Here is an 11,958-nt window from a genome sequence, read left to right as displayed (position 1 = left end):
TGTGGGGAAGTTCTGAACCTTGAAAAATGCAACTTTGGGGCAAATTGGCCCCACTGGAAAAGCAGTACATTTTTGTGAATATGCTGTCCTAAGGGCCTAGAAAAGACAGAATTTGCACCTACATTGACATTTCTTGAGGCAAAGCTCTGAGGGCATACATGACAGAGCAAGCAAAATAAACCAGTAGAGGAATGATGTCAATATAGAAATTGGAAGAAGGAAAATCTTGCAGGATACTCAAAATACTTAGGTTGTCACTGAAAAGATGCATGGACTAGAAAAGCATCAGAAGATACACAGCAATGTTTATAAATAAATAAATTTAAAAATAGAGAAAGAGCTGATAAAGAAGACTAAGGAGCACTACAGAAACATGCAGGAAGAAAAAACAGAAACAAGAAAGTGAATGGCAAATGGAAGCAAAAAAAGGAAGGAAAATAACTGAGGTAATGAGAATGGTCATTTTATCTTTGTATCTTCCACTGCTTATGGATTCTTGTTTTCAGATGGGTATTGGAGCACTGGAGCTTGGCCAGTTGGGCTGAGACCTTGGCAGAGGAGTGGGGAACAGCAAAGCTGGACACTGCTGTGCCTAAAGAAGAGGATGGTCCAGCTTCTGCACTGGGAGGAAAGCATGGGTAGGGCAAGATGGTGCTGAGGACCTTCTTCCTCTTACCATGTTTGATCCCATAAGTATCCTATGAATCCAAAGCCAGTTTTATGATTTGTAGGAAGAAAGAAGAGGTGAGAGAGAAAAGACATAAAATTTTTGGTGCTGCAAAGCCACATACAACCCTAGTTTAGCTCAGATCTCTGAGTCCAGCTGCCAAAACCCAGTGTTGCAGCTGAGTTCAGTGGTACTAATTAGAGATCAAACACTGTGCTAGTGCAGCTCCGTGCTTCCCATCTCTTTACTTCCTTCTCACTTTATGCTGGAGACTTAACCTCAGTGATCAACCACTCCTGGCCTTCTTTTATTGTTATCTCTAGTGATTTAAGATTTAAAAGAATACCCCCTGGCTGGGGATTCTTGTTACAGTTCAAGGAAATATTTCTTCCCTTCTCTAATTAATTCTTCCACGCACATAAAGCCAGCTCCTTACCTGAGAGGGAGAGATGGCTGTAGGCAACATAAAGCTCATGCTTTCATTTCCCATTCATTTGCTCTGTCTCTAAAACAAGCTCAGCTCCAAACAATCTTGGCATGAACCCTGCGCACACCTTTGTCCAGGCCAGACCCCATCAAAATTTGAAAGGGACTAAGCACAGCAGTGCAGTCATGGGTCTTCTTAGGGTTAATGAGCAGTTTTCCAGCTGAGAGTGGCTTGGCATTGCAATCAGGAGATGTTGCCAGCAGATATTGCCTGCCAGACTTGTTGGGCAGCTTGAGAGAAATGCTAATAGCATATTGCTAGATACAGGTTTCCCATTCTTCTGTGGGGAAACTTCATGGTAATGGCATTTGCATTAAACAGCAAGATGCTGCTATCAGCAATTATTGGTTAGAGGCTGAACTTTCCCACAAGAGAGTGGGAGATTTTTTTAAACACAGCATTCACAGGAACGTGCTCCAGAACTCAGCTGTTGTCTTCTTCATTTAACCTCTTCAGGCAAGAAGGTAAAAATTCTATGTTGTTTTGTTGGTTTTTTTTTCCCAAAATAACTGTGATTTTTTTTTCCTTTTTTCTTTTTTTTTTCTTTTCTGATCCAAAGTACTCTACAGGCTGGTAAAGTAAACATAATTTTTACATATTGGCCAGAAAGAGAGATAACCTTACAGGCTGCAGGCAGGAAAACACACTGCTAAAATTCAGGTGGCTCAAGAGCTCACACAAAGGGAGCTGGTCTTCAGTGGGACATGAATGAGGATTTTAGGGATACATCTAAAAATTCCTGCCTAAATTTCACAGGCTTCTGCATCTGAAATTTCCCCAAAACCTCTCTGTCCACCCAGTAAAGTCTAATTGCCACAAGACTGATGAGTTCAGTGGATTGTATGAGAAAGTATATGCTTTTTTGCCTGTCTCTCCAGAAGGGCTGAAGTACAGGCACTTTCAGAGCACCTCTACTCACTCTGGTAGAAACAGGCTTCATATAAAGTGATGGTGCTGGTGACCTGGGCAACCTGACCCACTGCATGAGAAATGCAGGTTAATTTTCCTTCTTTACTCACATTTCCATAGCACAAGAAAAAGCCTTGAAATGTTTTCTACATGAGAGAGAGGGCAGGCAATTCTTTGACTGGATTCTAAGGCATTTCCCCTTTACACTGATCCCCACTACCAGGGAAGTTGTTTATGCTCTTAAACAATGACGCTATAAAAGAGAAAGGGTGGAGTGGCATTCAGATTTTGTTTTGTTAGTGGGGGTGCTAGTCTTTGCTATTAAAATATGAGCTCCTGGGTTTGGCAATGCTGTTTAGAAGCTTGCAGAGAAGTCTGTACAGCTGCACAGAGGCACAGCAAATTACTTGCCACCGTAGAGCTTGTAACAGGCCAATGCACATCCATGCCTGTTTATGCAGAAATAACTGGCCTAGAAGGAGGTGTAGAAGACACCAGAGGGGCTGATGCAAACTAACAAAAGCAGTCAGAAAAAAGCTTTCTGGCATAAAGTTAGCATCCTGAGAAGCTAGGTTGTTTGGAAAATGAACTTGGCACCATTTAGCTTGAAAAGCTGCTTTGTACTGAAATGTATTGGTTTATAATTTAAAGCATGTGTTGTGCTACTTAGGGATGATCAGAATTGCTGTGTTGTAGGAAATGTAATTTTTTTAATGTGCTGTTTGTCCCTTTCACTCCAAATCAGCACAGAAACTTGTATTCTTTTATGAATTGTCATGAAAAATAAGAAAGTCACTTCTACCAATTTTCATGTCAGGGGACAGCACTATCTGTCACGTTGTCTTTTTGTAGAATAGACCATGTAATTTCTGCCAATTCTATCTCCCTCTGTATGAGAAATGAATGTATATTAAAGCACTTTAATGGGACGCAGATTGAATACGTAAAACATGCAATAGGAATTATCATGTGCATCAGCAAAACAGGTTCCTTCTTACTTGTATGAAATACAGATTCACCTTAACAGCAAGGCTACAGGTCTCTTACCTTCTCCACCCTATTTACTGCCTCCTCCTGTTGGCTGAATAATATAATCTAATACAACCATTAATTATGACAGCTTTCAGCACAGGTTTCTTTATTCTTTGATAGTTTTTATTTTGATTTCATCTAACCTTAGCCAAAAACAAACTATAAAGAGAGAACAGATCATGAATAGTTATAGGAGTGTTCCTCATTTCACACAACCATGGAGGAAGTTTGTAATTTTTATGAGGTCTATAGTATGCAGTGGTTTCTTCTGAAGGAAGCTATTTTCCTGGGTAGCTTCTTGCTCACATACTGCAGTGCCAGTAATTTCATTTGCCAGACTATGTTAAAAGCTGCTGAACCATCATGCAAAGGATCTCCTGTCATCAGGGGCTCTGCACTACTAATAATGCTCAGCACAGGTGCTTTGGCTAGTGCAGAACAGCAGCTAGGAACTTCCTGGAACACTTCTTTTGATCCTGTATCATCCCTCCTTACCACTCCAAGATGATTTAAAAGTGACATTACCATTTGCTGTCCATTGTGTAGATGCTCTCCAAATGCTGTGGTCCTTGCAGTAGCTCCAAAAGTCTGATTGAATTATTGCACAAATTACATAGAAGGCTTTGGGGTGAGGAATCATTCATGCACTTATTCTCACCCCATTTTAGATTAAGGAACTTCACTAAATCCTTTCATTGTGCAGTAAGAAAGTTCCTTCACTAGCCTATACCTGCCCTCCCTTCCTCTGGATTTCTAGGGCAGCTCTCTAAGTAGTTCCCACTCACAAAACCATGGAGTTGGCTGTAGTGTTTGCACCTGGATTACTCCCTGGTGACAGCCAGCTGCTTTTGCTGAAGGAGTGGCCACATCAGTGGCACATTAAAACCTGTTCCCAGATCCTGGGCTCTCCCTCCTTTCTTGGCATTCAGCCTTTTCCCTGCAGGGTGGGGTGGAGCTGCCTTCTTCCTACTGAGTAAGATTATTAACTAATTTTTTTTTCTCCTTGACTCGGTCTGAAGGTGGGACACACCTAGAAAGTGCCTCATGCCCTACATTCACGGTGTCCGATTTCACAGCTCCATTTCAGATCTTTCAAGAGATGTGGAAGTATAGCACTACAAACTTCAGCACTGAAGATGCACTGTTTTGTTTTCAGAAGGTTGTGGATAGTAGGATATGAAGGTGGAAAAAAAGAGAAATTGTTTAGTGCAATGTCTTGTTGTAAGATTACTGCATTATTAAAAGGAAAATTAAAACCATATTACATAAAAATACACTAATAGCAGAGCTAAAAGAGCTGTGTTCAGAATAAATGAGATAAAACTCACCTTTAATTTGTCTGTGCAAAGAACCCTTTGGTATTTCTCATCTGTTTTGTCTTAGGTCAAATGTCTTGATCCTGTTAGGTCTTTATGTGAAGTACTTCTGGACTCCAGAGGAAAACAAAAGTCTTAGTATGAAATATCTGTGAACTTTTCTTTCAGCATCACAGGTTCTTTCCACAGAGCATCACTCAGAAACAGGATGAAACATTGATTGTTGCTGTTGTTAGTCAAATGGAAAGAAATGCCTGCATCTGCCACATGTTGTACCTTCATATATGTACTTTCATTAAACTTTACTTTTTCATCTCTTCCAAGCAGCAGTTTGTTTTAGGCTCAGTCTGTTTTCCTGTGGGCTGAGTTCATTCCCATTGTCTGGAACTTGCTGCAGGTGAAGGTGGTTTCACAGACAAATGTTGTATCTTGGCTGAGCCATATCAACTCCTAATGCCCTAGTAACTTCTGGCACCTGAGTTCCAGCTTTCCATGCAAAGTCACGCCTGGCTCATGGCTGAGCTGGAGGTAGTGTGCATGCTGCATCTTGAGAATAGTGCAAGGCATTTTGAGCAGCTCTTTGCATAAAGAGAACTCTGTGAAGGGAGGGAGCTGTGGCTGTGGTAGAAGAATTGGGCCTCAGTGGGAGGCTGATCGGAGAATTTTGGCTGGAATGGATTGCAGGTCCCCAGCACCAGGGAACCCCTTCCCCAGAGAGCTCAAGACAAGTCTCAAAGGGACACCAACAGCCCAGGACAGGCTGTACAAGTGCCCTGCTGATAAAAGACCTTGAAGTTCAGCTTTGCACCAGCCTCTTCCCACCTTTAACCTCTAGTGACACAGACTGGAGCTCCTCATGTAACCTCACCTTGCAGGCTGCAGCTTCAGGGCAGACAGGGCTGAGGAAGAGTGCCTGCTGTGCTGTGGCCATCTGTGGGCACTGGGGAGAACCACTTAGCTGTGCACTCACTTCTTTTTCCAAAAGAGAGGAACTCTGGCAGCTTTCTCTGGGCCTGACCCATGCTGGTCCCAGTGCAGGCTGAAAGGTAGAGACAGCAAGATCTGTGACAAACAAGACATGAAAGACTTGTCTCCATACTGTGCCTGTGTATTTTGCCCTAAATAAATAATCCTTCTGGAACACAGACCAGTGCTATTTGTCCAAAATCTTTGTTTGATACTGAAAGTGATGTGGGATTTGGTTGTGTGTGTTTTTTTTTTTTTTTTGGTATAATGATTCCAGAAAATTTTGTGTGATCCCACAGGTATCTACACAACAACTTTACAATTCTCCTAAGATTCAGAAAAGGAGTTTCTAATCACCCGTTTTTTTAGATGGCCTCCTCCTTGCAAGGACAGAGCTGAACTTGGTGCTAACTTGTTCTTAGTGGAGTGGATTGAATGTAAATGACCCATGGGAGAGGTATCAGACTGTAATGTTTCTAGTACAAAAGCAGAGAGTGACACATATTTTGTCATATCACTGAGCAGAAACTTAGAGACTTCAGGGCTCTTGGGCTATTACTTTGTTTGGAATTTTTAATTGTGCATCCTGCCTCAATCTCTGACTCCTGGAAAACTTATTAGAAGTCAAAAATGTATTTCAAACTGTTAGTGTTTCCATATGTAGACAGACAGTCTCCATAGCTGTTAATGCGTGTTTTTCATCTATGAAGACATTTGATTAATAGTGATTTTATTTTTAGAAACCTGTTGTTTGAAACCCCCTTGCCACAGTTCTGATTACCACAGACAGTTATATGCAGGCTTTCTGTCACCAGGTCTCTATCACTAATGTATGTTGTTAAGAGTTGATGCAGGTGTATGCATCAAACCAGTGTGGAGAAGGAAAATGTTAATCCATACCTGTCTAATTTCAATACCATAAGTTGAAATAAGACACAGCATAGGATAAGGCAGAAAAAGGGTCCTTTCTGAGGAATGTCCATATGTTGTGAGCATAGGTCCCTTTTGCAGACCCTCTGTGCTCCTGCTGTGCATCATAGACTGATCTGTGGAAGGCTGATTAAAACTTTCAGGATTTAGAAAACGTCTACTGTGTTCAACAACCAGCTATGGGAAAGTCTCAGGGCAGACAGATGCTTCACAGTGTGGTCTAGCTAGGCCAGCTGCACTAAATTTTTTAATTCTTTTGTGCTCCCACTCGGCAGCCGCTTCGTGATGGACTCCATTTCTAGACCAGTTACTGAGTTTTGCCTTGATCTCTACAAAAAGCTCAACAGAAGTGCAGAGGACACAAATATTGTCTTCTCTCCTATGAGCATCTCTGTTGCCCTGGCCCTGATCCATCTTGGTGCAAAAAACAACACTGCTGCTCAGATAGAAAAAGTGAGTATGAATGAACCATGGTGAGGTGCTGCCACATCTCTTGCTGTTCCCTCAAAGGAAATGTCTGGCATCCCAGCACGGCACACGTGTGGGAAACCTCCAAACAAGAAACCTGCACAAGGGCAGGCACAGGTGCTGCCTTCACAGCTGTGCTTGGAGCACTGTGATCCCTGCCATCTGCTGGTGTGAATCCCATCATACCCCCTGCAAGAGCACAGAGCAAGGGCTGACTGAGGGGAGGTGATACAGCACAGTGGGGTGCTCTGGTTTTCCCCAAGCCTGTGGCAGAATATCAGGCTTTATTTCAGAATTATGGGCAGGCGTTTCCTCTTGTGGTTGCTACAAGATTCCTGAGAGTGGGAGTCTGGGTGGGCAGTGGGGAGAGCTGCAGACACCTGAAGGGGGTACACCTGGGTGGCTGAAAGCATTAGCTCACTTGTCCCTTATGACATTCAAGAGTCAAAATATCTCACCCCACAGAGACCCAGGTGGGCAAGGAGGAAGTGAAGAAGGCCACCCCTCCAGTCACTGTGTCTTTAACTCCTGCAGTGCAAGTTCTGCTTTCTACAATCTTTCTTCTCTTTTCTTTTTTTCTTTCTCCTCTCTACCATGAGTGGTAGAAGACCACTAATCCTAAGGCAGAGCTTTTCACCAGGGTGTGGTGGGTTGACCTTTGCTGTGGCTGCCAGGTGTCCACCCAGACACTCTGAGTCTGTTCTCTTTGCACAGAGACCACCCCTACAGCCCCCTGGCTACCATAACCCTGCCACATCAATACTTTAGACAGGGACTCCTGCTTATTTTAGGAAAGCAATGGGAATTGCTCAATATCAGTATCCTCTAAAAAATGATTGTAAGTCTATGTGTGATGCAAGATAATTATAATAGAAAAACTGCTGAAAAATTTTCAGTGATGTATTTGCACAGCAGAAACAAGGACTGGTTTCCATTAAGAGCACTGTGGTTTTGATCTATTTCTTAAACTGATGCTAATGTCAGGAATGATTGCAAGAAGCCAGTTTTGATGTTTTTAAAGAAAATTAATTTTCATCTCTTTACTTGGGGCAACTTTTTGATTTGAAATTTAAGAAAACTGTAACAATGAAAACACAAATCAAATATAAACATTTTGAGGTAGTGAAATGTAACATTTTGAGGGATTGAGTGCACGTTCTTCTTGGTTTGTTAATATAGAAAAGTGAGTCTGAACATGAATGTATGAACAAGTTCAAGTCTTTCATTTCAGCTGATGAGTGAAGCTGATAAAATATCTTTCATGAATCTACACCACTTATCCAATAGGGCACAGCAAAGCTTTTAAACAAGGAATGCGGTTTTATCCCAGCTACAATTGACATAACTTCACCTGCAGGTGCTCCATGTCAGGAAGGCTGCAGGAAGAATGAGTCTTGGATCTGATCACGAGAGCGCAGCCCCAAAAATGGAGCCAGAAGGAAGCCTGGAGAGTCAGCCTTCCTTCTCAGAGGTGTGTCCTTGGGTGGGGAGCCCTGCCTTCACTGCGTGGCAGGTTAGTGCGGGTAAAACTCCAGGGTTTGCCACTGGAGGGAGTCAAGATCACATGCTCAGAGTCTGCCTAATCCTCTGGGAAATGGCTGACACAAGGTTCTATTTTATTAAGGGCCAGTAAGTCAATGCCAAAGCCTTCAGTGATCTCATCTGAAGGACGATCAGGCTACGAAGCTTGGACTAGCCAGATTTAAAAATCAGTACAGCAGGCGTTATCCTTATAATGTTATCTAATCAAGATGCAAATTAGCAACCAAAGCTGTACAGAGGAATCATTTTAATTGTTGTGTTTGTGTTACTCCCAGTGTAACAAGGAGGGAGACCTTAACCATAAAGTGTTCCAGGAGCTGCTTTTGCAACTACAAAACCTTGGTGAAAAATATGTTTTAACCTTGGCCAACAATCTCTTTATACAACAAGGATTTGAGCTCCAGCAGGTAAGTCACCTGCTAACTGCTTGGCCATGACCTCAAGCTTCCCTGTAACTGTGAGCCTCACTGTTGCCCCTCTTGTGTGTGTTTTGGAGCGTGTGATATACTACATGGAGGTATAACTCTTGAGGCTGGTGGGAAAGAGACAAGACTGTCAAGTTTCCATGCTTTTATTAAAAAAAAAAAAAACCAAAACCACATCACCACCAAAAAAGCCCACAAAAAAAAAAAAACAAAAAACAAAAAACCCCACCCAAACACACACACACACACAAAAAAACCCCAAACAGAAACAAACCACCCTGTGGATATCAAATGTTATAGAGCAAAAATAAAGCAGGAATGTGTTCATTTTTGGTACATTTTTCATATGTGTGCACTCAGCCAGAGGAAAACCTACAGCTAAAAATAGCCTATTCAAGCTGTCTGTAAACTACCTACTTCAGGTCTTACAAGTAGGACAGCTGAAGCAGCAGTAAGCTTGGAGAGGGTTTATCTCCAGGAAGGTTGTACAGGTTCACGCACAGGACTGCTCTGCTGAACTTCTTGCTCCTTTCCTACAGAATGACTGAGTGGTCTTGAGAGTACTTGGTATGGCTAACTTGTTAGTCACATCTTTGCTTTTCTGTCAATTATTTCAATACTTTAGCATCAAACAACCTCAGTTATGCACTTCTCCATGACAAGAATCATTCTTCTGGTTTTCTTTTTACTTATTTACATTTTTAACCTATGCATTAGAATCTCTTTTTCAAAGATCCTCAGAATATACTTTAGATACTTGACATTTCCAAAATGAAATTTTGCCTTACAGATTCAACAGGTCCCTCACCATTTCTAAAATACTATCAAGAGATTGATTTCTTTCAATAAGCAGTAAGTGCTTAATTGATTTGACCAATTAATAATCTTTATTTTGCTTTACAGCAATTTCTAATGTGTAGCAAGGAACTATATGGGGCAATGCTGCAAACAGTAGACTTTCATGGTGCTGTTGAAGCTGCCAGAAGAAAAATTAATGCTTGGGTTGAAAGTGAGACACAAGGTAAAACAAAGCAAAACTATAGCCATTCTATCCCTGCCTTCCTACATGGGTTCAACAAATGAAATTCCAGGGTAGGAAAATCAAAGACTTGTTCACATTTCTGTGTGTTCACATTTCTGTGTGTTCACTCTTATGCTGTTTAAGGGTAGTTTGTCTTCCCATCTCTCTTGATATATTAGAGTAAGTTACCAGCTAAATTACTTATGAGTTAAAGATATGTTTGCTGTAAAATATTTTTTATTCCCACCCTTATGCCTGGCCTGATAATTGCAGTAATAACTATAAGTCTTGACCAAACAAACTGCTCCTGCAAAGAGCCATAAATGCAGATTCAGAATACCAGGGGATAATTTGGTGACCCCCATTCTCCCTGGCTGGTAACAGGGCAGAGGAATCTTCCTAAACAAACAGGAAATTTGTTTACCTATATTGTTTTTGTCCTTCGAATAAACTGAGAACTGTGTTTCTAAGTTTTTCCAAAACCAGGTTCACAGACCAATAATAGAGTCTCAATCCAGAGTCTTAATGACAGCTAACAAATACTTCTGTGTTTCAAAATTCCCTTTAGGTAAAATCAAGGAACTCTTTGCACCTGGTGTGATTGATGGACGTGCATTGCTGGTGCTTGTGAATGTAATCTACTTTAAAGCATCCTGGGAACGCAAGTTTGAGGAAGAAAAAACAGTTCAGAGGGATTTTAAACTGAATCAGGTACATCTGCATTCTGTAATCTTAACACTATTCACCTTAGATACTGTGAGCATTGCAGCAAGCATAACAATGTCCAGGGCTGAGCTGCCCTGTGTGTAAGCTGTGGGTGTGTTGGGAACTTAAGTTGTCTCCCCTGTGGGGTAGAGGTGTTGGTAAGAGCTGTATTGCCTAACTGACTGTGTAATTTTCTTTTCAATAGAACAGAAAGAAACCTGTGCAGATGATGTATCAGAAAGGCAAATTTAAACTGGGCTACATTGAGGAGGTGGGTGCTCAGATCCTTGAACTCCCTTATGCTCAGAAGTCACTGAGCATGATCATCCTGCTGCCAGAGGATGCGGCTGATGGATCTGTCAGTGGGCTGGAGCAGGTAAGGCAGTACATCTCACAGACTAGGGCTGGAAGCCAGTTGTCTGAATTAACAGTGGGTAAAGATCTTGATTTTTCAAAGCTTCCCACCTATTTTAATCTCCTTTCCCCCCATCTTATAGATTGAAAGCACAATCACCTATGAAAATTTAATGCTGTGGGCCTCCTCAGAGAACATGTTTGAGACAACAGTGGAGGTTTACCTGCCCCGATTCAAGCTGGAAGGCACCTTTAACCTCAACGAGATTTTACAAGAGATGGGGATGACCGACATCTTCACTGAATCAAAAGTTGACCTTTCTGCAATGACATTTGCAAAATCTCTGGTGCTGTCAAATGTTGTCCACAAGGCATATGTGGAAGTCAATGAGGAAGGCACTGTGGCGGCGGCTGGCACAGGAGCTTCCATTGTGAGGAGGTCTCTGCCTCTCACAGAGGTGTTCATGGCTAATCACCCTTTCTTGTTCTTTATTAGACACAATCCTACCAATACTATCATTTTCTTTGGCAAACTCTGTTCACCTTAAAATCAGGGCCGTTTTCTAACACTGTGAAGAACACCTGGATGAAAAGCAGAAATCATATTTTTCTCCCAAATGCTTTCTTAATCCTTTGATAGCTAGTTTGTACTTCAAAATAATCACTGCAGCCAGTTTTATTTAGAACCTATGAATTGAATGCTCTGCCACTAGGCTCCTTGAATTGTAAGCATTGATCTGAATCCAGAATACGAGTAAATTTGACCTTAAGCTCACTGGATATGAATAACACTTTGTTTCCTTGATGTGCACATGTGCTCATGGTGACAGTAGGGTTGAGGTGGGAAGAGACCTCTGGAGGTCATCTGGTCCCCCTCCCCTGTATGAGCAGGGCCATCTATAGCTGGTTACCCAAGACCGAGTCCAGATTCCTTTTGGATATCTCCAAAGATGGAGACTCCACCACCTGTCTGGACAACTCTCCTAAGTGTTAACTCTCTGTGTTAAGTTCTCAAATAACTCCAAAGAGAATTTTGTATGCATGGTGTCTGCAGGAACAGATGTATTTCTAAAGGAACCATGTATTTCTAAAGATGGTTAATTATTTACATAGTATAGAAGTCTGTCTTTTATATG

General features: G+C 41.8%; 1 protein-coding gene across 1 annotated transcript; it reads left to right on the top strand.

The window, feature by feature from the left end:
• Positions 1-1,557: 1,557 nt before the first annotated feature.
• On the top strand, positions 1,558-11,627 carry LOC128798516 (serpin B12-like). The gene is made up of 8 exons (XM_053962164.1): positions 1,558-1,618; positions 6,583-6,760; positions 8,133-8,246; positions 8,593-8,724; positions 9,646-9,763; positions 10,332-10,474; positions 10,674-10,844; positions 10,966-11,627. The coding sequence occupies exons 2-8, from the start codon at positions 6,593-6,595 to the stop codon at positions 11,368-11,370; spliced, it is 1,251 nt and encodes a 416-aa protein (XP_053818139.1). The 5' UTR covers positions 1,558-1,618; positions 6,583-6,592; the 3' UTR covers positions 11,371-11,627.
• The last annotated feature ends 331 nt before the right edge of the window (positions 11,628-11,958 follow it).

The sequence above is a fragment of the Vidua chalybeata genome, chromosome 1 (assembly GCF_026979565.1).
Source record: "Vidua chalybeata isolate OUT-0048 chromosome 1, bVidCha1 merged haplotype, whole genome shotgun sequence".
Lineage (NCBI taxonomy): Eukaryota > Metazoa > Chordata > Aves > Passeriformes > Viduidae > Vidua > Vidua chalybeata.
This window is presented reverse-complemented; position numbering and strand designations above follow the sequence as displayed.